Source organism: Trichosurus vulpecula, chromosome 4, assembly GCF_011100635.1.
Source record: "Trichosurus vulpecula isolate mTriVul1 chromosome 4, mTriVul1.pri, whole genome shotgun sequence".
NCBI classification, from domain to species: Eukaryota; Metazoa; Chordata; class Mammalia; order Diprotodontia; family Phalangeridae; genus Trichosurus; species Trichosurus vulpecula.
Genome location: NC_050576.1, coordinates 245,082,572 through 245,105,139, shown reverse-complemented (window position 1 = coordinate 245,105,139; position 22,568 = coordinate 245,082,572). Strand labels below are relative to the sequence as shown.

Sequence of the window (22,568 nt, the reverse complement as noted above, 5' to 3'; positions counted from 1 at the left end):
AACGTCATTTGCATAATCAATGCAAATAGGGAGCATAGTAGATAGCATGTTGGACTTGGAGTCAAGAGGACCTCAGTTTGAATCCTGGTTCTGACATTTACCACCTGTGTAAACTTCAGCAAGTCATCTAACCTAGCTCTGCCTCAGTTTCCCAATATGTTAAATAAAGATAACAATAGACCCAAATGAAGTAATATATGTAAAGCTCCTTGCAAATCTTAAAGTGCCATATAAATGTTAGTTATTATTATTATTGTAGTCTCAGAGCTTTGAAAAAAGAATATTATACATGTACATATAGGACTTAAATGTTCTAGTCACATTGCAATTGTCATATTTTATTCCACTGCAATTGTTTTCAAAATGTCTCTAATCTCCACCCCTGGCAACCCAAAGTTAGCACATAAAGTTTGATACTTCTTCAGAAGATTCTGAGATAAATTTGAGAGAGGAGCTTTAGAATCTATTTTCAAGGTAGTCACTCTAAAGTTTGGTTCAGTCATAGGATATCTGTCCCTCCTTTTCACGTTTTTCTTTACTTACATGTAACAAAAATCTCCCTGAAGTGGATCCACTTTGCAGAGGTAATGGGACCAGAAACAGGAGAACATGGTAGAAAAGGCAAAATCCAAAATTTCTCCATCTACCAATCCCCCCCCTGCCATATTCTCGAATGCATCCCCCTCTGTGTGGCTATTGGCAGGGGATGAAGATGTTCCCACTTGCTTTCAGGTTAATTTTCCCTCCTGAGAACCAGGTTTGTAAACAGTGTGGAAGATATTGACCAAAATCAATTATTACACAAGCCATGCTCTAGTTCCTTAATTTATAACTAAGAAATTCACTCTTAGCATCTTTCTTAATCGTTGCAGGTAAAACAAGGGTATTTAAATAGAAGGCAGGAAGACAAAGAGTGTTGTTAATTGATTAGAGTCTCCTTAATTCTAAGTACTATTAAGCTTCAGGACTTCGCTCCAGACATGCCTCCTTTCCTGGACTGGCTCCTCCTCTCCCAATGTATAACTAGATTTCTCTCTGTAGCTGAGACATGTACTTGGTGAGCAGCTGTGCACTCTGGATCTCGTCAAGACCCAGAATTAGGGGAAAGCACCCTGAACAATACAATGACAGAAGACAAGGTAACCTACCTTAAATTGTTTTTATTTAATAATCAGACTCTGGGAAATCGATGGAGTACCTGCAGAAAGCCAGCATCCACAGAAATGGAATTTGAGTGGTGGGCATAGGTACCACAGAGAGCAACAGCTCCTTTGTTTTGTCATTCTCCAATTCAACTCCAATATTAGTTTTCTGAAAAAGAAATCTGATACAGGACTTTAAGAAACAACTTCCCCATTTAAAACGACACTGTACATAATCTCTCCTTTGTCTGTCCTGATCCTTCCTGTGTTGAGAAGGGAAGAGAAAAAGATGCATAAAAAGAGGAATCAGCCTCCACAGAGATAGAGAGGCTCTTGAAAGATTTCTGAAAGGAGATTCTCTAGGAGCAACCAGGTTAAATCAAGGAAGACTGTCAAAGATGGATGATGTGGATGTAAATCCTCGGTCTCTTGGAAGACCTTGAGGAAGGGAAAAACAAACAAATAAACAAACAAATCTTATTGAAGGCAAAGTCCAGATTCCTATCTCAGCTGGAGATTCTGAGGTTTGGATAGTCAGTTATATAGCAGAGGTGTTAAGCCTTCAGATAAAACCCTGAGTGAGTTCTAAAACCTAGAGAGACCTGCGATGTTTATTGTCAGACTGAAAGTCCTGAAGAAAAGACCTGGGTGGGAGATAAGATGGCAGTCATATGAAGGGCTATGATAGAGAAGAGGGAAAAGCTTTGTTTCACTTGATCCCAAAGAAACTAGAAGCAATGAGTGAAAGTTGCAGCAGGGCAGATCTGGGCTCAGTATGAAGCAGAACTTTCTAACCATTAGAACTGTCCAAAAATAGAATGAACTGCTTCAGGAAGTAGTAAAATTCCCCACCACCAGAACTCTTCACTAGAACAATTGTGTCCGGGGTGTTATACAAGCAGATTGTGCTTGGCTACACATTAGATAGAGACCATGGTCCTTTAAATTCCTTCAATCCTGAGATTCTGAGACTTTTCCTCTTAAAGAATATACAGAGGGGAGTTTGGAAATTGTAACTGATCTTTAAAGTGTCTTATCAGTGGGAAGAGGATAGAGGTGATTTTGGAGCCCTGTTTAGACCATCAATTCATTTATAGTCACAAGTTACTGAGTACTGTACCAAAAAATTATCTGCAATCTGCCATTATTGGAAAATGAGGTACTCAAGTTAGAAACAAGGGCCCTGATCCATACATAGGGATCCCTGGTGAGCCACATACTGACTTAGTTTTAAAATGTAGTCATTTATGTTTTGGTGTATTTTTATTTATTTTGTTAAATATTTCCTAACTTTATTTTGATCCATTTCCAGCAGCACTCAAGAGGTCATGTGTGTGTTTGATACTTCTGTTCTAAGTAATCTATAGATTCCTAATTATTATGAGGCATCATATTATAATGGATAGAGAGCTAGCTAAAAAGCCAGGAAGATCTGAATTCAAATATTACCTCTGGTTGTCATGAGTCAGGAAAAAATATATATTATGCATCATTTCTGTGGTTAAAGAAAGTGTCCATAATTCAAAAAGTCACTTTACTTCTCAGCATCCCAAACATCTAGATAAAATATTAGGGGATAGAGTAATTGATTCTCCACTAATAGAATTATAAGTAATAATAATGATGATAACAATGGCGATCATATATATCATGATCATCATCATAAAGGCAGCATGGTCTAGTTGCTAGATATGGAACCAGGAAGAGCGGGGTTCAAATCCTACCTTCGACTAGCTGGTTGACCCTGGGGAAGACATTTCACCTCTCAGAGCCTCAATCAATACCTTAGAACTCATCTACTAAGGTATAGACAGGTTATTTTGGAGAGCATTTTCACTTCACAGACCCAGAAAAAAAATAGTATATATATATGATGGATGAATCTCCAATTTTTAAAATAATTTGAATATAACAGCCCACATAAAATATAGATATAATCTTTCCATAGCCATTCAGAAGGCACTTCAGGACCTTGCAGGCATCACAATAAATATATGAACATCACATATCAACAAACAACTAATATCCTGAGGTGTTATTAAGTGCTTCTGGAACAATGATGGATAAATCTATGTGACTAGGAAAGAACACATCTAATTGTCACTGATTGTGATAGCTTCTGTTTATATCTGTACTGTTCTATTTCACTTATAAACTCTATAATTTTGTTATTATTCTATCTACTCAAGGATTCAACCTGAGGGGGATGTCTCCAAACGTTTTTTAAAATTTTTAATAACTAAATTTCAAAATACATGTTTTCCTTTACCATTCTCTGTTTTATTGAATGCATTTAAAAACATTATTCTGAACAAGGGTCCATAGGCTTTACCAAGGACACCAAAAATATTGTATTAAAGCCCTTGCTCTACAGGGATGGTGATGATCTGTAAACTCTGGTTGCTGTCCTCCAGATCTGAAGTCATTTTCTATAAATCACTTGACACTCACCAGATTTAATTTCCCCTTTCTAGTTATTAGGTCATTGATCAGTGATTTGTTTCCCTACTGCTATCCACTGTATCCCTGAGTTGGTGCTGGCGATAAGAACTATCAATCTCTGCAAGCTTCATCCTCATAGATATAATTCTGATGTCGAAGCCCCAACTGAAAAAGGTTTAAAATATATATAAGAAAAAGAAGAATGTCTAGTACTAACCACCTGGGACCAGCCATCTGCAAGTTTAGTTCTAAATTAATAATGCACCAGCAGTGGAAAAGAAATGATTAATTGTCCTAACATTCCCATATCAAAAACATCTGTCAGATGCATAGGACATACTGCACAGAATCAGGGAAGGAGAACAGATCCAGCCTGGTCTAAAGGTCTTTAAGAATTATGTGTACAAGTTTACAGGAATTGACTCTGGTCTTTTATTCTGCCTTGTGCTCCATTCCCAGAAGTTTACTGGAACTTTGCTCTTGGCTGTCTTCACTGCGGTGTTGGGCTCCTTCCAGTATGGATACAACATTGGAGTGATCAATGCCCCCCAGCAGGCAAGTGAAATATTTCTAAAGACCAGATTAGTCTATCTTTCTTTTCACAAGCCCTTTGTCAATGGCATAGCTTTTATCTGTCACCTGTTCTGCCCGACATATTTGTTCTCAAGATATAAAATGTCCCATGTGTAGGGACATGGAGCAATCTTTGGCCTTCAGTCAGGTATTTCAAGCATGTTTCCAAGAAAACAACTTGACTTTGACACTCACTAGACAATCTTCACTGTAAAAGAGAGGGATAATCATTAGTGATCTCTGACTCTACCTGATTCCAAACCTCACCTGGCAGGATTCCACATGCCCAGTGATGATGTTTTATTATTTTTTTAAAGGTAAGGGACAGGGTGGTAGGGGAAGCCTGAATTCACTCATTTTTTGGGTGATCAAGAATGAGAAACTCCCAGGTGCAAAAGAAAACCTGGAGAGAAATATCTCTCCATGTCACCCTCAGGTGTAATAAAAACTCTATGGAATAAAAACTTCCAAGTAAAAATAGGATTGAGTCACTAAGGAGGGCAAAGGTAGAGTGAATGGTGACACATCATGGATTGTGTGTATGACTTGAGTGGCACAGGTGTATGGGAGAGAGAGATGGAAGAGACTGAAGAAATGGTGTAGCCCAATGTGCTTCCTTGAGCACCTTAGAAAGGCACATTTAGAGAAAAGAGACATGGTTTTTAATGGAGCAAGGAATTCACAGTGTCCACAACATAAATGCTAAAGAATAAAAACAAAGCAGACTCTGGTCATGCTTTAGCAACAACATTTTCTCATGGAGAGCCTCAATGTTAGTCTGCAGCTGCAGCTAATGTACTTGGGGAAGGGGGTCTGTCTACTCCCTCGCCCCAGTTTCTTTCATTAAATTAAGATATTAACTACCTTTCATTACCTAACATACACAATTACTACTAAGATTAATGATGCTGTCAAGCTCTTGGAGGTTCTGTATAAAATTACGTATTTTTTTAAGTTACCCAATACAGGATTTTCATTGTATGATTCCATGCCTTGCAGAAGTTAAGAGGGCTTTATGGAGAGGATGACATTCATTCCTTACTCTTTGATCCAGAAGAAAATGGATTTCTTCTGAGGAAGCTTTGAGAGAATACTCTTCTTCCCTCACTAGAACCTGATCATTTTCCTCTGTAGTCCCAGACATGTGAGACCCCACGGAAACTGAGGCATGGATTTGTCACTCCCTTGGAGTGGAAGCTGCTATTGTCTGACAGCCTAACACTAGTCATCTTCTCCCCACCCAATCCCCATATCTCCTAAGCAATCAGATGCCTTCATACATCCAAAGTGTTAGTCCTAAGACTAGTCCAGTCTCTACCTGGTACCTCCAAATCCCTTCATACAACAGAGCCACACACAGAAAGGGTGTGGTGGGGGTGAAGAGACATGTGGACTAAGCATAGCACAATAGACCTGAAATGAGTCATTCTTCCTGGCCTATTGGCTACATAGGGGACAGTAGCCATGTGCCCACATGATGGGAGGGATGGAATGGAATAAGGGCACATGTTGGAGACTCTTGTGGACTTACATTAATGAGGGCTGAGGGTATGGCATGCGGATATGAGTGAAAGAGAGATCATCTCTGTGACCATGCATGGGACTGACTGAGTGTTTGGCATATGTGGAAGCTTAGCAAGCAGCCTGGCACTTAGGATCTACATTCTGAGCCAGAAGGGACCTCAGAAGTCTAACTCCCTTTTTTTATAGATAAAAAACTGAGGTCTAGGGAAGTCAATGGCTTGAACGAGGTCACACAGGCAGTAAGCATCAGAAGCAAGGACTCAGATCCTCTGTCTCATGTCGCATTTGGTGTAAAGCATGTTGTTAAACTGGAAAAGTTTGCTTTTCTACTGTGTTCTCCCTAGTCACCACCTCAGTACTCTGAGGAAGATGGTCAGTATAGCTGCTGTTCCCATGCTGGAGAAATGAAAAGGTCCAACGATGGGCAAACACAGCCAAAGTTCCAAAGGCCAGGGCCAGAAAGAGAGGCCAAAGCTCCTGACCCCCATATCGATGCCCCTTTCCATTCCCCCCTTTCCCAGTTGATGTTTAAACAGAATTGTGCAAGAATAGTGTCATTACGACTTCAAAAGTCTTTACCAAAAATAAACAACAAAATTCTATGTCAACACTTCCATGGATCTCGTTGGTGCCTGTGCTCCCTCCTCTAGTAGTAGCAACAGCACTGATAACAATGATGATGGCGGTGATGATGATGAAGATGATGAAGAAGAAGAAATAGTATTTATACAGCCCTGTATGGCTTGCAGAGCACTTTATGTATTATTTCATTTGATCCCTTTAACAACCCTTAGAGGTAGGTGGTATCATTATTCCCATTTTACAGGTGAGGAAACTGAGAATGAGAGAGATTAAGTGACTTGTCTGGGTCCACAAGTATCTGAGTCAGGATTTGAACTCAGGTCTTCCTGACACTCAGTTGAGTGCTCTAAAACTACAGTAGAGGCAGCTAGGTGGTGCAGTGAATTGAGCACTGAGCTGAGAGTCAGGAAGAACTAAGTTTAAATCCTGTCTCAAATACTTATTATTGTGTAACCCTGGGCAAGTCACTTAACCTCCATCTGTAAGGCAGCTAGGTGGCTAAATGGTTAGAGTACCAGGCCTGGAGTGAAGATAACTCTGATTCCTGAGTTCAAATCTGGCCTCAGATTCATTAACTGTGTGACCCTGGGCAAGTCACTTCACCCTGTTTGCCTCAGTTTCCTCATCTATAACATGACCTGGAGAAGGAAACAGCAAATTACTTCAGTGTCTTTACCAAGAAAACCCCAAATGGGATAACGAAGAGTAAGACACAGTTGAAAACAGCTGAACAACAACAAAACCTCCCAGGGTTGTTGGGTGGATCAAGTGAGATGATATTTGTAAAACCCTTACAACCTGACACGTGGTAAATGCTTCTTTCCTTTCTTCTTCCCTCCCTCCTTTCCTTCCTTTCTTCCTTCTTTCCTCCCTCCCTCCTTCTCTCTCTTTTCTTTCTTCCTTCCTTCTTCCTTCCCTCCCTCCTCCCTCCCTCTCTCTCCCTCTTTTCTTCCTTCCTTCCTTCCTTCCTTCCTTCACCACCAGTCTGGATGAGAGCACATACATACATGGCATCCCACACTTCCTCTACAGACTATCTACCCTATGTATGGAGGCCTCCCTCTACTTCTTTTAATATTTTCTGAATACCAATGCAGCCCTTAGTCTCATGATTCATTGTCCCTTACTCTACAAAAACCAACCCATCTTTTCAGGACGTACAAGTCTTTGTTTATGTAACACCAAAAATTAATAACAACCCACTAAGTCATCAGAGTGTTTACCATATGATAAATTCAATAAATATTTATTGCCAGCCTACTAAATGCAAACCACTGTGCTCACTCAACAACAGAGATACAAAGACAAAAACAAGACAGCCCTTGCCTTCAAAGGATTTCCAATCTACTAGGACATAAAACATGCACACTGAATAAACACCAGGTAATGGGGGAAGGAGAAAGCATTCGCTATTGAGAACCACTGAGAAGGCAGGACCTGAATCAGTCCTGAATATCTCATACTCCGTGTTTTAATTTGCTTTCCTTTACTTCTTTAGGTAATTGTAGCCCATTACAGGAGTTTACTGTCTGTCTCCCTGGATGAAAAGGAGCCTTACAACTCTACAGATGTGTACACACCCACTCTGCAGCCAACAGTTGTTTATGGAGAAAAAAAAATTGACCCAGACCCATCCACTCCCATAGTCACCATGTATTGGTCCCTGTCTGTGTCCATCTTTGCAGTTGGCGGAATGATCTCTTCGTTCTTTGGTGGATGGCTAGGAGACAAACTAGGAAGGTATGATGACTCCATGAATGCCAAGCACAAGGAGATATTTAGCATTTTGTTTTTGGAGGAGTCATTTGTATTTTGATTTACAAATTATTTTAAAGTGTTTTTATAAAATTGGCTTTAGGTTTTTGTTTAAGGCATGTTGGGGTTAGCCCAGGCTCATACCACACCAAATAAAGCCCCAATTCTCATGTTTACAACAGAATTCAGCACATTGGTCATACAAATACTTGAACAATTATCATTAAAATAAAATCAATTCCCCTGAGTCCTCAATCACAAAATATGTCCTACATAATTATTCCATACATTTAGACAGAGATTTATGGTTTCTAAAGCAATGTACTAGAACACAGCCTCATCAAGTAGTTACAAGTGTTTTCACCCCCAATGAGCAGGTGAAGAAACTGAAGATTGGGGAGGGTAAGTAATTTGCACAGGGCCACACAGATGGTAGAAATCAGACAAGCCCTTCTGCAATAAAGTCAAGTGCCTTCTCTCCTACACCACACTGCACATGTTTGCTGGTTTATGTTGCCATAGAAGAGTAGAACCATTTTTTCCATTTCTAAAATCATTTCTCCAAGGTACTGTGGAGCCTCGACTGTAAAATGAGGGGGTTTGACCAGGTAATCCAGCTCTAAATCCTACATTTCTGATGGTGTTTATTGGCAGAGAGAATATACCCCTGGGTCCATTTTGTCCTGTAAGTTTTAACCTATTTAACTCATTTAGATGCATGTGGCATCTAAAGCTGTTTTCTTTTCCCTTGCTTCATGAGAAAGCAAACTCTGGACTATTCAAGGAAATATATTTTTTTAATTGTCTTACCTCTATATAGAATTCTTTATTTTTAAATCAAAAGAATAGGTCCAATGATGACAGGATGTTTAGCTATTTCAATTCTTTTTTCAGAACCTGTTATAAATTATAAGCCTTCTCTGACTGGTATCTTAAAACACTGACAGTTTCCTCCTTTTGTGCCTGAGCTTGTCATTTGGCACAATAAAGCTCTTAACGGTTGTAAGAAAATAATCGCCTTCAGTATGATAATTCTTCTTCTTAATTAAAGGATAACAGCTCAAATTATAATTATTCATTTTGTAGGAGGGGCTGTCATATAACCTAAAAAGGTAAAATAGTCATTTTTATCATGGATATTTGGCCCAGTTTGGAATCTTGAAAACAAAGATTTTTACTTGGTCTTCAACATTTGTACAAAGTAAACCTAATTATTCTAAGATTAGATGAAGTATTTGGTTAAATTAATTCATCTGGAAGATCTTGATGATTTTGTAACATCTTAACTCCCCCAAGGGCAGAGACAACTTTTTAACTTCAACTTTTCATCCTTTATTAAGACTTACCACCGCAGCCCAAAGACTAGATTGTCTAATGGCAGCTTCCAACAACTGGAGTCTCCAAAATTATTCATTGGGTTATGGAATGTGAGAGGGCAAAAAGACACTAGAGGTTCTCTGGTCTAATTCCCTCAATGAATTTAAAAGTTAAGTAGACCTCTGCAAAGATACAGGAATAAAATATCTCCCCCCAAATTAACTTCTTCAGTGGTTCATTGAAAGGAACCCTCAATAGTCCACTTAAAGAGATAGATGGTTGCATTACGTTTAGACCTCAGAGGTCCCTTCCCAATCCAAATCCAGTTTCCAGATTCTCTGTTTCTTACATAGTTGCCAAGGCTATTTGGTACATAAAGTATTCTTTGCCTGGTTGTCTTCCTTCTTTGGAGTTGTACAGTAGACATTGGTGCTGTTTAATGGTACTTTATAAGTTCCCTTGGCAAGGCTGTTTATTTCCTAATTATCATGCTTTTATTTTGAACAAATGGCCGTTAGGTGACCAATGGTACATAGATTATGTCTATGTGTTCCCAAAAGCTCAGCTTTCCTACAGATACAGCAAACTGAGTCACAGAAGATATAACATGATTTTGAATTCAAGTTAAACAAACATTAATTAGGCACATACTATGTACAAGGTACCATGTTAGCTCAAGCAAAGAAAAATATGAAAAACAGCCTAGGCCCTGCCCTGAAGGAGCATAGAACCGCCCCCCCCCCAATTATGCTGTTTCTATGAAAATTCTGATTTATTTGAACAATAAAATATAGCATTTGCTCATGTTAAAGGATGGCCTCATTTAGAGGAAGGTTTCTCAACCTTTTTGGTATCATGAAGAAATTTGGTTACGCCTGTAGACTTCTCAGAATAATGTTTTTACATGCGTAAAATAAAATATAGAATTACAGAGGAAAACAATTATATTGAAATAAAATTCATAGGTACCTTGAAATCCTTGTGTTTCCCAGCTTAAGAACCCTGGATTTAGAGGGAGGATGTTAGTTAAACAAATATAAACACATAAGAATAATAAGGTCTCTTCCTCAAGATTCATCTATGTTCAATTACTCCTAATCAAATCATGACCATCTTTCAGAGAAAAGAAAACATTCTTCTAACTTGCCTGGAACCTTTTATTAAGAGTCAAAAGCCCTTTGGGGTATAGAAAGTGCCCAGCTTCCATGCTCCAGGATTTGAAGGGAATCTACCATCAAAAGCCCTCGTAACAAATTTCTACTAGATAGCTTTTATTTTTCTCCAGCAGGACAGAACTATCTGATTCTAATTTCTTGGGAGAAGGGATCCAGTTGTCCTTTCAATCCCTCTGCTTCCTCTTTCCCTTGAACCTAAGTAAGAACGACTACATGGTCTCACACCTTGGCCTGAATGAAAGGCCTATTACTGTCATTTTCTTCATCTGTAGACTCTCTGTTGGCCAATTTTTAAATCATTCCTCACCTAGTCTGCTCAGATCAGAGGTAGAATCTGAAAGAACTTAATTAATTTGCCTCAAATGTTTGCCTAGCAACCATCACTAAAACAAAACTGGGTACCTCTCCTCTCTGTAGAAGAATGTTTTCTGTTAGAAACACAGAGTCAGAAGGAAACCAGAGCCTATCCCAGGGCTCCACTCAGCATTTTAAGAAGTTGTTTGTTTGTTTGTTTAAGAACTATACAACAAATTCTTCACAATATCATTTTCCCCAGTTAAGCACCCCACATCCATAATCTTCTTTTTGGGCTCCCACCATGTCTTTCTGAAAAAGGTTGGCCCTCTATTAATATTTCCATTTCTCTTTCCATAGAGATATTACCTTTATCTGTGCAGATTAAAATTTCAACAAATATATTCTACTTTTGTTTTTGGCAAGGCAATCAGGGTTAAGTGACTTCCCCAGGATAACACAGCTGGTAAGTATCAAGTGTTAGATTTGAACTCAGGTCCTCCCAATTCCAGGGCTGGTGCTCTATCCACTGTGCTACCCAGCTGCCCCAACAAATGTATTTTTAATGTCCCAATGTTTTTGACTACTGATCATTCAAATATAGCAGAAACCTAATCTAGGAAGTCATAATCTGGCACTTGGAGTCCAATTCAAATAAGGAACCTGAGGTCTAGGTGAGAAAGTAGAAATTATAGAAAGTTATTTTTAAAAATGTTTTTTTTGAAAACAGTGTGTTTGTTTTAGTTCTGAATTTATAGCCTCTGAATGTATTTGTTTTAATTCATTTCAGAATTAAAGGAATGTTGGCTGCAAACAGTCTCTCATTGATTGGATCTCTCTTGATGGCAATAGCTAAATTTGGACCATCTCACATTCTTATCATCTCAGGTAGATTCATCTCAGGACTATATTGTGGTAAGTTGCTTCTCGTGTCTTTGTCATAATAGCTTTTTAAGGCCAGTTCTTGTTAGTGAACAAAAGCTCTGAAAGCCACAAGCAGCCTTGAACTAGAAGAGGGCAGGAAGGAGATATAGGTAAAATACCGGGTGTTTGGGAGGTTCAGCACCCAGGAGAAAGGATAGTGATATGTGCTTATGGTCATATCATGATATAAAGATATATATGCCTGAAGGGTCATCGTTTTTTCCTCTCAGTGGGCTCTGCCCAAAACTATTACTCCTCACCCCCTGGGTCCCATCTACTCATGTCCTTGTCAACAAAGCCTTGACAAGCTATGAACCTGAGACCCCTCCCCCAGTCCCCACTATCATGGATGTGATGCTCCCAAGGTAGAGTCAAGCAAAGGCAGCTGGGAGCCTGTAGCAGTGGGGGGGCAGGATGGATAGCCAAACCTATATGTACCATTTATGCCTTAGACAGTAAATGTGTGACATCCAAAGAGGCTGCCTTGGAAGTTTACATATTCTGTAAAGCTGTTGTCAAGAACATTACACTTTTTTGTAATGAAAAGATGCTAGTGAAATATAGGTACCTATTATCTGAGCATGAGATATCAGTGCTAGACTGGCAGCTTCTTAGGAACAATTTTTCGAAATTTCTGAGTCAACAAATCAGCAAAGACCAAAGCAAAGGTCACATTTGCTCAATTTGTGAAAAAAATAAATGAGCCCCATCTTTCTGTTCTGAACAGCCAGGAAGCCCTGGTCCTGCCAACCTGCTAGTGAAGGTTTTTTTTTAATTGGTTTAATGTGTTCCATTACCTCAAACCACAGCTTCCTTTTGAGACACTAATGTCTATAAAACCCCCTCCCCATCTGTTTTTGGTCATAATTCCTATTTAGGGAGAAAGTGAGTACATATTCTTGTTAAAGAGGTACCAGGATGAAAAATTGAATCAAATGTTGACAATGTTCTAACCTCCAGAACAGAGAAAGCTCTTTGGGATTTCCTGTGATCAGGTTAATTTAGCCAAAGCCTGAAATGTCCATAAGCTGGCTACTAAATTAAAGATCTCTCCCTCACCTCACCCTGGATAAACATGATGGCATTGGAACCAGCAGTTTATCAAAAAAAGGCATCTACAAAGAAATAGCAAAATACATATAGTTGACCCCAGAGGTTTCTAGTTTATATTATGGGTCTTTAGACCTTTAAATCTCAAAATAGGTAGTATAGTATAGCTAGGTCCCAATAAATGGGAAGAATGAATATCCCAAAGTTGTCCCATGGGTTTGAATCCACCCTATTCAAAGTTATAATTATATAAATATGGTTCATGGTTCCAGACCAATGGAAATGTGCAGTGTGAATCGAAATGAAGTGACCACTTCAAGAAATTTATTATTTGCATTGATCATAAGTTCCCATCAGATAGTCTAACTTCATAATTATGGATTCACCTGTAAAATTTTTTCATCTCTCAGCTTTTGCCTCGGTGTGTACTTACTCTTTTTGTTGTTGGTTAGTCATTTCAGTCATGTCCAACCCTTCATGACCCCATTTGGGGTTTTCTTGGCAAAAATATTAGAGTAGCTTGCCATTTCCTTCTCCGGTTAATTTTACATATGAGGAAACTGAGGCGAACAAGGTTAAATGATGTGCTCAGGGTCACACAGCTAGCAAGCATCTAAGGGCAGATTTGAATTCAGGAAGAGGAGTCTTCCTGACCCTAGATCTGGCACTCTATCCACTGCACCACGTACTTGCCCAAATCAAGAACTATCCTAATTAAAAATTCTACAATTCCATGTGCATTTATATTATATCATATCACATTGTTATGCCATGTCATCTCATATTATGTTGTGTTATGGTGTGCTGTATCATATCATACGATATCATAACATTATATCATTTTAAGTTATGTTACATTATATTACATTGTGTTATGTTTTATTTTGTTATATTTTGTTATATATGGTTGTTTTATGTCGTGATATTCGATTTCAATTAATTACATTAGCTCGCCATCACATTATGTTATAAGACAGTAGTATTTTGTGAAAAGCATTTATTATGTGCCTGAGCTACTGAGGATACTAAGACAAATAAACCTATGCCTACCCTCAAGGAGATTACATTCTATCAATGAAGATAATATGTAAATAAATAAGCAAAACATATACTAACAATGTAATTGGGGGAAACTACTAGTAGCTGTAGGGGTAAGGCAAGGGCGCATGTACAAGGTGGAGCTTGTGTGGATCACTGAAGGAAATTTGTCATTGTGAGAAGCAGACTGAGGAGGGGGTGCATTCCAGGCACAGAGATAGACCCTACAAAGAATGGAGATGGAGAGTTGCGTGTGTAGAACAGCAAAATGGCTATTTTGACTGGGCCATAGAGCATATGAAGAAGAATTTATAATGTGTCTTGAAAGATAAGTGGGAGCCAGGCTGTGAAAGGCCTTAAATGCCAAAGAAAGAAACTTGTATTTGATCCTGGAGATAGTGACGAGTCACAAGAGACTGTTGAGCATGAGAGTGACATGGCCAGACCTTAGGACTATCATTCTGACAGTCATGTGGAGGATGGGTGTGAGAGGTGAGAAACTTGAAAGTGCTGAAGCTAATCAAGCTGTTATTGCTGCTTGCTTTGTGGGTAAGATAATGAGTTCAATGGTGAAAGGTAATAAGCGTTTGAGCTGAAGGGGTGGCCATGTGAGTTGGGAAGAGTCATATTGAGAGGCAATGTAGACATAGAATCAACAAAAAGAATGAGGATTGATAAAAGGCCATTGATAACCTTGGAAAGGGCAACTTCAGTCAAGTGGTTACAGTGGTTTGAGGGGAGTGGGAAGGGAGGAAATGGAGGCAACAAACGTAAACATCTTTTTCTAGGAGGTTAACTGTGAAAGGAAGGCTAAATATAAAACTTGAGGGAATGGAACAGGCAAGTGAAGGTTTTATGTTTTTAAAGATGAACAAGATCTGGGCATGTTTGTAAGCAGCAGAGAAGAGTCAATAGATAAAGAATGACCACACATTTTCATATCAGAGGTTACTGTGTTGACATATGAAATTCATTAACTATTCGGTCTGTACCGTCGACAGTTAATATTGCTTTAGAAGAGGAAGAAAAAAGAATCTTCCTTTCAAATGATGATCTTTCAGAAAGCCTAATGATCAGAAACAGCAAGAGAGAAATAAATGTTTTCAGTCACCAATCAAATCAAAACTTATGCTCTCCAAAATATTCATGCTGCAGCTAAAGGGTTTTATATATCTTAATATTTATTAAGATAGACAAGGTATTTAGAACTCATTTAGTTTCTTCCCTACCTTCCCTGCTGGATGGATACTCAGGAAAATGGCTTCCAACTATAGTCAGAAAGTGATTTCTGATAAGGTAATGAAAAAAATGATACGGTCTTAAATCTAGAAACTTTGCTCCCTCCTGGCTCTTTATCTAATAACTTTTTTCTTATATAAATTGGAGAACTAGAATGAAAAAAAGAGAATAAAGCAATGTCTTCATAGTCCCTGAAGTGACTAGAACTATGGCTATATATACATATGTATATAATGACCAAAAAGAGCAATTTAGGAAGTGGAGAGAGCTTGCATTTATGAATATAGCATACATAGTTATATGTCATACAACACGGGGAACAGGAGAGTGGATTTGTCTTTACAAGAAATACAAGAAAAGATCACATATACATTGCTTCCACTTCCTCATCACACACACTTTTTACCCCTTTCAATCTGGCTCCCAACTCCATTGAAACTGCTCTCTGTAACAATGCCAACAATCACTCTGCTGCAAAATTCAACGGTCTTTTTTCTCAGTTCTCTCTCCCTCTCTCTCCATCTCTCTCTCTCTCTCTCTCTCTCTCTCTCTCTCTCTCTCCCCCTCTCTCTCTCTCTCTCTCTCTCTCTCTCTCTCTCTCTCTCCCCCACCTTCTCTCTGTCTCTCTCTCTCCCCTCTCTCCATCTCTCTCTCTCTCTCCTCTCTCTCTCTCTCTCTCTCTCTCTCTCTCTCTCTCTCTCCCTCTCTCTCTCTCTCTCTCTCTCTCTCTCTCTCTCTCTCTCCTCTCTCTCTCTCTCTCTCTCTCTCTCTCTCTCTCTCTCTCTCTCTCTCTCTCTCTCTCTTTCTCTCTCTCCCTCTCATCCATGTAGCTTTTGACACTGCTGACCACTCCCTCCTCCAGGGCAGGGTACTTGCTGCTCCCCCAGATTTGTGACATTGTTACCTTTTGATATTCCTCTTGTCTGACCACTCCATCTCAGTGTCCAGATACTTTATGGCCCTTTAGGGTGAATGTTCCCCAAGGCTTGATCCTTGGCTCTGTTCTTTTCTCTTGATGGTCTTATCTATTCCAGGTCAAATCTCATCTCTACACAGATGATACACTAAGCTTTCATCCTTATCCTGACCTCTGGTCCCACATCTCCAAGTGACTCCTGGACAGTTCCACTTAGATGTCCTTCCAATACCTCCAATTAAACATGTTGAAAATTGAACTCATCATCTTCCCCACTCAACCTACCCCTCATCCACTCTTCCTTATCTGTACTGGGAGCACTGCCATCTTCATAGTAGCCTATTATCAAAGCGCCGTTCATCTTTGATTCTTTCCTCTTCCTTGTGGCCCATATTTAATCAGTTGCCAAATTCTATCAGTTCTACATCCCCAGGAAGGAAGGAAATAAGCATTTATTAAGTGCCCACTATGTGCCAGGCACTTGCAGGCACAAAATTCTAGGAGGGAGGTGCTAGCATTATCCCTATTTTTCAGTTGATAAAACTGAGGCATTCAGAGGTTAAGTGACTTGTCCAGGGTCACCCAGATAACAAATATCTGAGGTGAGGATCTGAATTCAGGGGAGGATTTCAACTTAACTACCAGCCTGGCACTCTACCTATAGCACCATCTAGCTGCCTTCCATCTAACATCATGCTTTTATCCATTCCCCTCTTTCCATCTCTATCACCTTTCATAGATCACAGATGCTAGGTTAAGGGACCTTAGAGGACACTTAATCAAAACCCCCTCATTTTACAGAAGAGGAACCATAGTCCCGGGGGAGGGGGGGATTGAGTGACTTGTCCAACCAAGGTCACACAGCTTATTCAGGCCATCAGCACTACTCTCTTGGGTTACTGGTTTCCCTGTTTCAAGTCTATCCCTTCTCCAATCTATTCTAGTAAAATAATCTTTGTAAGGAAAAGATCCCACTCTATATCTCTCCTGTATAAAAAATGTTAGTGGCTCTTTATTGCCTCTGGAATAAAATACCATCTTTCTGAGCCTTGGGACTTAAGGTCTTACACAGTCTGACTTGAAGCTATATTTTTAGCCTTATTTCATATTTCTCTTTTCCAAACACTCCATATTCTAGTCAAACTAGCCCCTGAATGTGACCTGCCATCTGCCCCCTCTAGAACCTTGTACAAGCTGTCCCATGTGTAGCATGCCCTCCCCTCTCCTCTCCTTTCCTTGCATTGCTTCGAGGAACTGTTCCCAGGTGCCACTTCCTTGATGGATTCTTCCCAATCCTCTCCCCCAAAGTGGTTAGTGTTCCTTCCCTCCTCAAAATCTGTTTATCTGACCTCTACCTCCTTCATTTTCCACCTCATATTATGCTGATTTTGTACATGCAAAGGGGCAGAGACTGTCTCATTTTTGTCATTATATTTAAAACACCTAGCACATCTGGCCAAGGTGTAGGACAGTGGTGGGGAGCCTGCAGCCTCGAGGCCACATGTGGCACTCTAGGTGCTCAAGTGTGGCCCTTTGACTGAATCCAAACTCTACAGAATAAATCCCTTTAATAAAAGAATTTGTTCTGTAAAACTTGGACTCAGTCAAAAGGCCACACCCAAAGACCTAGAAGGCCACGTGTGGCCTCGAGGCTGCAGGTTCCCCACCCCTGGTAGGGGAATAAGATAATCTATGATATCATTAGCTTGGGGAATTCCCAGAATGGGCAGTCCCTCCAGTGATGCAAATTGGTAACTGGTTCATAGCTTAGAGACTTCAAGTTTCCTGGGGGCACTCATCAATAAGTCAATAAACATTTATTAAGTAAGTGTCTATTATGTTCCAGCTGCTGTGCTAGGTTCCATACAAAGGCAAAATGGACTCATTCCTGCTCTCAAGTATCTAGAGGTTAAGTTATTCGAGATTATGTAGGTAGTATATGTCAGCAAACTTAAGCTAAGGTCTTCCTGATTCCAAAGCCTGGCTCTGCACTACCTTTCACCCGGTATATACAAGATGCTGTCTACATGTTTCTTGACTTAGGCATCAACATTTTCAAAAAGTAATGAGGTGGAGGCAGCTAGGTGGCACACTGGATACAGTACCAGTCCTGAAGTCAGGAGGACCTGAGTTCAAATCCATCCTCAGACACTCACTTGGCTGTGTGACCCTGGGCAAGTCACTTAACCCTGTTTGTCTTTCCCCCTCAAAATTTTTTTTTTAAATAAAGTAGTAAGATGTCAAGATTCTGTGCTTTAGAATAAGGAATGGCATATCGATGAACTTTATTCTGCTTAGATGATACATACATATGTCAAAAAGAGAGAAGGCACCATTTCTTCCTTACCAACAGAGCCAAAGGCAAAACAATCAAATCACATTTAAACTCGGGAAAAATGCAGGTTTAATGTTGACAGCATGATCATTAGCAGAATGCAAAGCAGTCTTCAGGGAAGCTCCTGAGGAGACTCCATAAACCAATCATCTGAATATGTGAAATTGATTCATTTTGATAGCAGAGATTTATAGGCAGTCACTCAGAGAAGAATTCTTCCATGGGATTTTTTTGAAAATTCTTTTTCACTAAAATGACATCATTGAACATAGCATGTGGTAGGGTGGTGGAGAGCACCTGGAGTGTGCTCTCGAAACATCAGTTTGAATCCTGACTTTGTTACATACTGCCTGATGGAATTGGGGCAAGTCACCTGAACTCCCTGGGCCTTGGTGCCCTCAAATGTCAAAGGAAGAGGTTGGACTAGGATAGTTTCTAAGATCTCTTTCAGGTCTCAATCTATTATTATTAAAAGTAACAACAATAGCTAACTTTTATAGAGCCGTCTAAGGTTCATAAAACATTTACATGTGTTATCTCCTTTGTTCCTCACAATAGCCAGTGCTATTATCATCTCCATTTTACAGATGAGGAAACTGAGGCTGAGAGGATAAATGACTTACCCACAGTCATACTGCTAGTAAGTGCCTAAGTCAGGATTTTAACTCAGGTCTTTTCTGACTCCAAATCCAGTTCTCTCTCTATTATACCACTAAACTACCTCCATGACACTTTGAATGGTAGATAACTTACTTGTTTCCCCATTTCTAATATTAGAGATAACATTTGCATTCAAGGACCTCAAGAAATTTATCAGAGTTTTCTTAGTCTCTTTTATGAAGACAATTTAAGTTCTGTGATAGTCACTAAGTATGTTAACTTACTGAATACAATTTTGAATATAAATCAATGAGCATTTATTAGGTGCCTTCTATGTGCTAGGCACAGTGCTAAGTGGTAGAACATAAAACAATAATGCTTGGAACTTTGAAACACAAAAACAAACACGTATTAGTTTATCACCAACAGATATTTCTTAACTACCTTAAGTTCATGGCAGAGAACTGAAGACTATCTCTTACTAAGGGCTATATCTCCTAATATAGTTAGATATTAGTCAGATGTCTAGGCATCGGACAATATGTTACACTAAACCTATGTTCATCATTCACGTTGTTTGGCCAAACTGTGTTAAGTGCACAATGTCTTCTCGTTTTATAAAGGTCTGGCTTCAGGATTGGTTCCAATGTATGTTGGTGAAATCTCTCCTACACCTCTCCGAGGTGCTCTGGGTACCTTGCACCAGCTGGCCATTGTCACAGGGATTCTCATCAGTCAGGTAAAAAATGATAGCATATGACTAAATTAATCATGATTATTTGGTGAAAACATAAGAAATTATGGTCACGACTAGTGACCTGACATTAGATCTGAGAGTTTTATCAGCTCTCTTGATTTTTCTCTAGAAAAGGTAGCTTACATTCCATGGTGCTTTTCCATCTTTTAAAAGTCCTTTCACATTTTTTGTTTCATTTGGTACTCTAAGGTAGGTAGTACATTTAGTAGTATCCCCAATCAGCCAATGGGAAAAACAGAGAGATAGATAGATAGATAGATAGATAGATAGATAGATAGATAGATAGATGGATGGATAGATGGATAGATAGATTGAAACAGAAAGGCAACTCAGTTAATTGATACCACATTCATTCAGAACTAGAGTCCTGATCTCTTCACTCCTCGCCCATTTTCTATACACTGTGAGATGCCTGAAGAGTTAGTGGGAAGAGCGGACTCAGACTTCGAGGACGCCTGTTTGAATACTGGCTCTGCCACTGACCTCTTGTGAGATATTGGACAAATGATTTCCCCTCTCTGGACATCACTTTGTTCGTTAGTAAATGAATGGGAGGGACAAGATGGCTTCCAAATCTGTGATCCTACCACTTCCTAAATAATAGAAGGCTCAAAGCAGGAAGCCAAATATCTAGCTCCTTCTAGCACCAAAAAGGATTGATTCCGAGAGATGAAAGGCACCATTTTTGTCTGTGTCCACAGGCATCTGTTAGAACCTGTCCATCCACCTTATACCAAGTTATTGGTTCTGATTTTGTTACTGATTTTCTCTGTTGTCCATTGGGTAGAATAGGGTTAGTCTAAAGAAATCCTTAAGAAAAAGGAAATAGAGGGTCCGTATCTCAGTCGGAAGGGCTGCTAAGTCCCCAACAAAGCCAAAGAGCAACACCCTCACCTAAGAATATTATTATGATGAGATTGTTGGAACTCAGATCCCGGGGGAGACCTCCACGAGTAGTGTCAGTGATGGATTAGGGATGGGAGGAGGGGTACATAAGTAGGAAAGTCAGGCAGGAGGTCTCAGAAGGCCAGCAGAATTTGACTTTTAGTGTCACCCTTTGGCAGTGTGGTAAATCCTATGGTAAGATTTCCCTCTCAGAATAATGGTTTTGAAAGAATAAAATAAAATACACAAGATTACAAGAAAAATCAATTGTACTGATATATAGTTATTGAAATGTATTTTTTAAAAACTCATGGACCCCAGGTTTAGAAGCCCTGCTGTTAAGGGGGCCAGTGACAGCTCAAAGTCCATGTAGGCAATAAATCAACAGAAAGAATTAAGGGAGTAAGGTAAAACCCTAGTTCTAGAGGAATTGGCACGTCTAAGACATTAAGCAGGGATCTATGCCTGGGGAAACAAGACAGGGTCCAGCTATAAGAGCTGAACTTCATGATGGAGGCCTGGTTACAGAGTGGAAGAACTCAATTCCAACTGCTCAGCATCAAGGTCACAGTAGGCCCAGAAGCGAGGGTGTTTACTAAAAACAAGTTTGGTCCCCTATTCTGGCACCATACCTATTGGCAGGTTGGGACTTGGGTTGGGATATAAGTGGCCCCAAATTAAAGGAACAAGTTAGCAACTTTCTGCCTTAGCAATTAAGTTTTCATGATGTTTGCATAAACATTACAGCTATGCCTTGCTTTGCACAATCAACATGTTGCCAAAAAGTCGTGTTTAAATCAAAAACTTTGTCACTTGAAAAGTTGTGTTTAAATCAAAAATTTTGTCACTTGAAAAATATTTTAAATGTTCCTACATTTAAACATTTTAAATATTTTAATTTTTAAAAAATCTATTCTAAAGCTTTTTATGATAGAAATAATTGGTCTCTAACTTACCTACATCATAGCCGAGAGTGGGAGTTGCAAAGAAGTCAATTTGAAATTGATTAAAAAAAAAGAAAGATTTCTTAACAGAGCTATCCAAAGACGAATGGGATGCTCTTGAGAGACAGTGGGTTCACTCACCCAACACATCCCAAATAAAGGCTGGTTGACCACCTGTGCAGGGGATTCTGACTCAAGAGTATGGGTAGGAGTAGATGGAAGGGCCTCCCTTCCAACACAGCTTTATTTAAAGTAGAGAACACTAGTAAAATGATTCCACTTTATGTGGGCTTACATATTGCAGGTAGACGACCTGCTAATGCAGCAAGCAGTTACTAGTCAATGGCCTCTGTCTGTTGCATAATTAACACAGTATGGGTCTATCTTTTTCAGGTCATTGGACTTGACTTTATCCTAGGCAATGATAACATGTGGCCTGTACTTCTTGGCTTATCTGCGGCACCCGCTGTCCTTCAATGTTTGTTACTCTTCTTCTGTCCAGAGAGCCCCAGCTACCTTTACATTAAGCTGGGAGAGGAGCGCAAAGCCAAAATGAGTAAGACACTCAACTACCCGGTTTTTCTCCCACTCTAGTTTTTCTGTGTTTATTTGTGGAAAATCACCTGTAGGCACAACACTACATACATGATCATGTCTGGTCAACGGTTTGCTCCAAATAAAAGCAAATGGTTAATTGTGCTCCCAGGAGAAGATGGCACCAAACAATGAAAATTGTATTGGGGCATGTGGTTCTTCGTCCGCAAATATTCACATGAACCACAATTGAACCCAAAGATAATCCCAGATGTGTGTCTGTCATTAAGTACATAAGCCAAGCTTTTCTTTTCTGATATTTCTTTTCTTATTTTATTTTTATTATTATTTATTTAATATTTTAGTTTTCAGCATTGATTTCCACAAGATTTTGAATTACAAATTTTCTCCCCATTTCTACCCTCCCCCCCCCCACTCCAAGATGGTATATATTCTGACTGCCCCATTCCCCAGTCAGCCCTCCCTTCTATCACCCCACTGCCCCCATGCTCTTTTCCCTTACTTTCTTGTAGGGCAAGATA

General features: G+C 39.5%; 1 protein-coding gene across 1 annotated transcript in view; it reads left to right on the top strand.

Moving 5' to 3' along the window:
- The first annotated feature begins 933 nt into the window (after positions 1 to 933).
- SLC2A2 (solute carrier family 2 member 2) overlaps positions 934 to 22,568 on the top strand; it is a 43,724-nt gene continuing 22,089 nt past the window's right edge. Inside the window, exons 1-6 of the mRNA XM_036754262.1 lie at positions 934 to 1,139; positions 4,044 to 4,139; positions 7,762 to 8,003; positions 11,595 to 11,719; positions 19,530 to 19,645; positions 21,886 to 22,048. Coding sequence (XP_036610157.1) covers positions 1,125 to 1,139; positions 4,044 to 4,139; positions 7,762 to 8,003; positions 11,595 to 11,719; positions 19,530 to 19,645; positions 21,886 to 22,048 — 757 coding nt within the window. The 5' untranslated portion in view covers positions 934 to 1,124. The remainder of the gene's footprint in view (positions 1,140 to 4,043; positions 4,140 to 7,761; positions 8,004 to 11,594; positions 11,720 to 19,529; positions 19,646 to 21,885; positions 22,049 to 22,568) is intronic.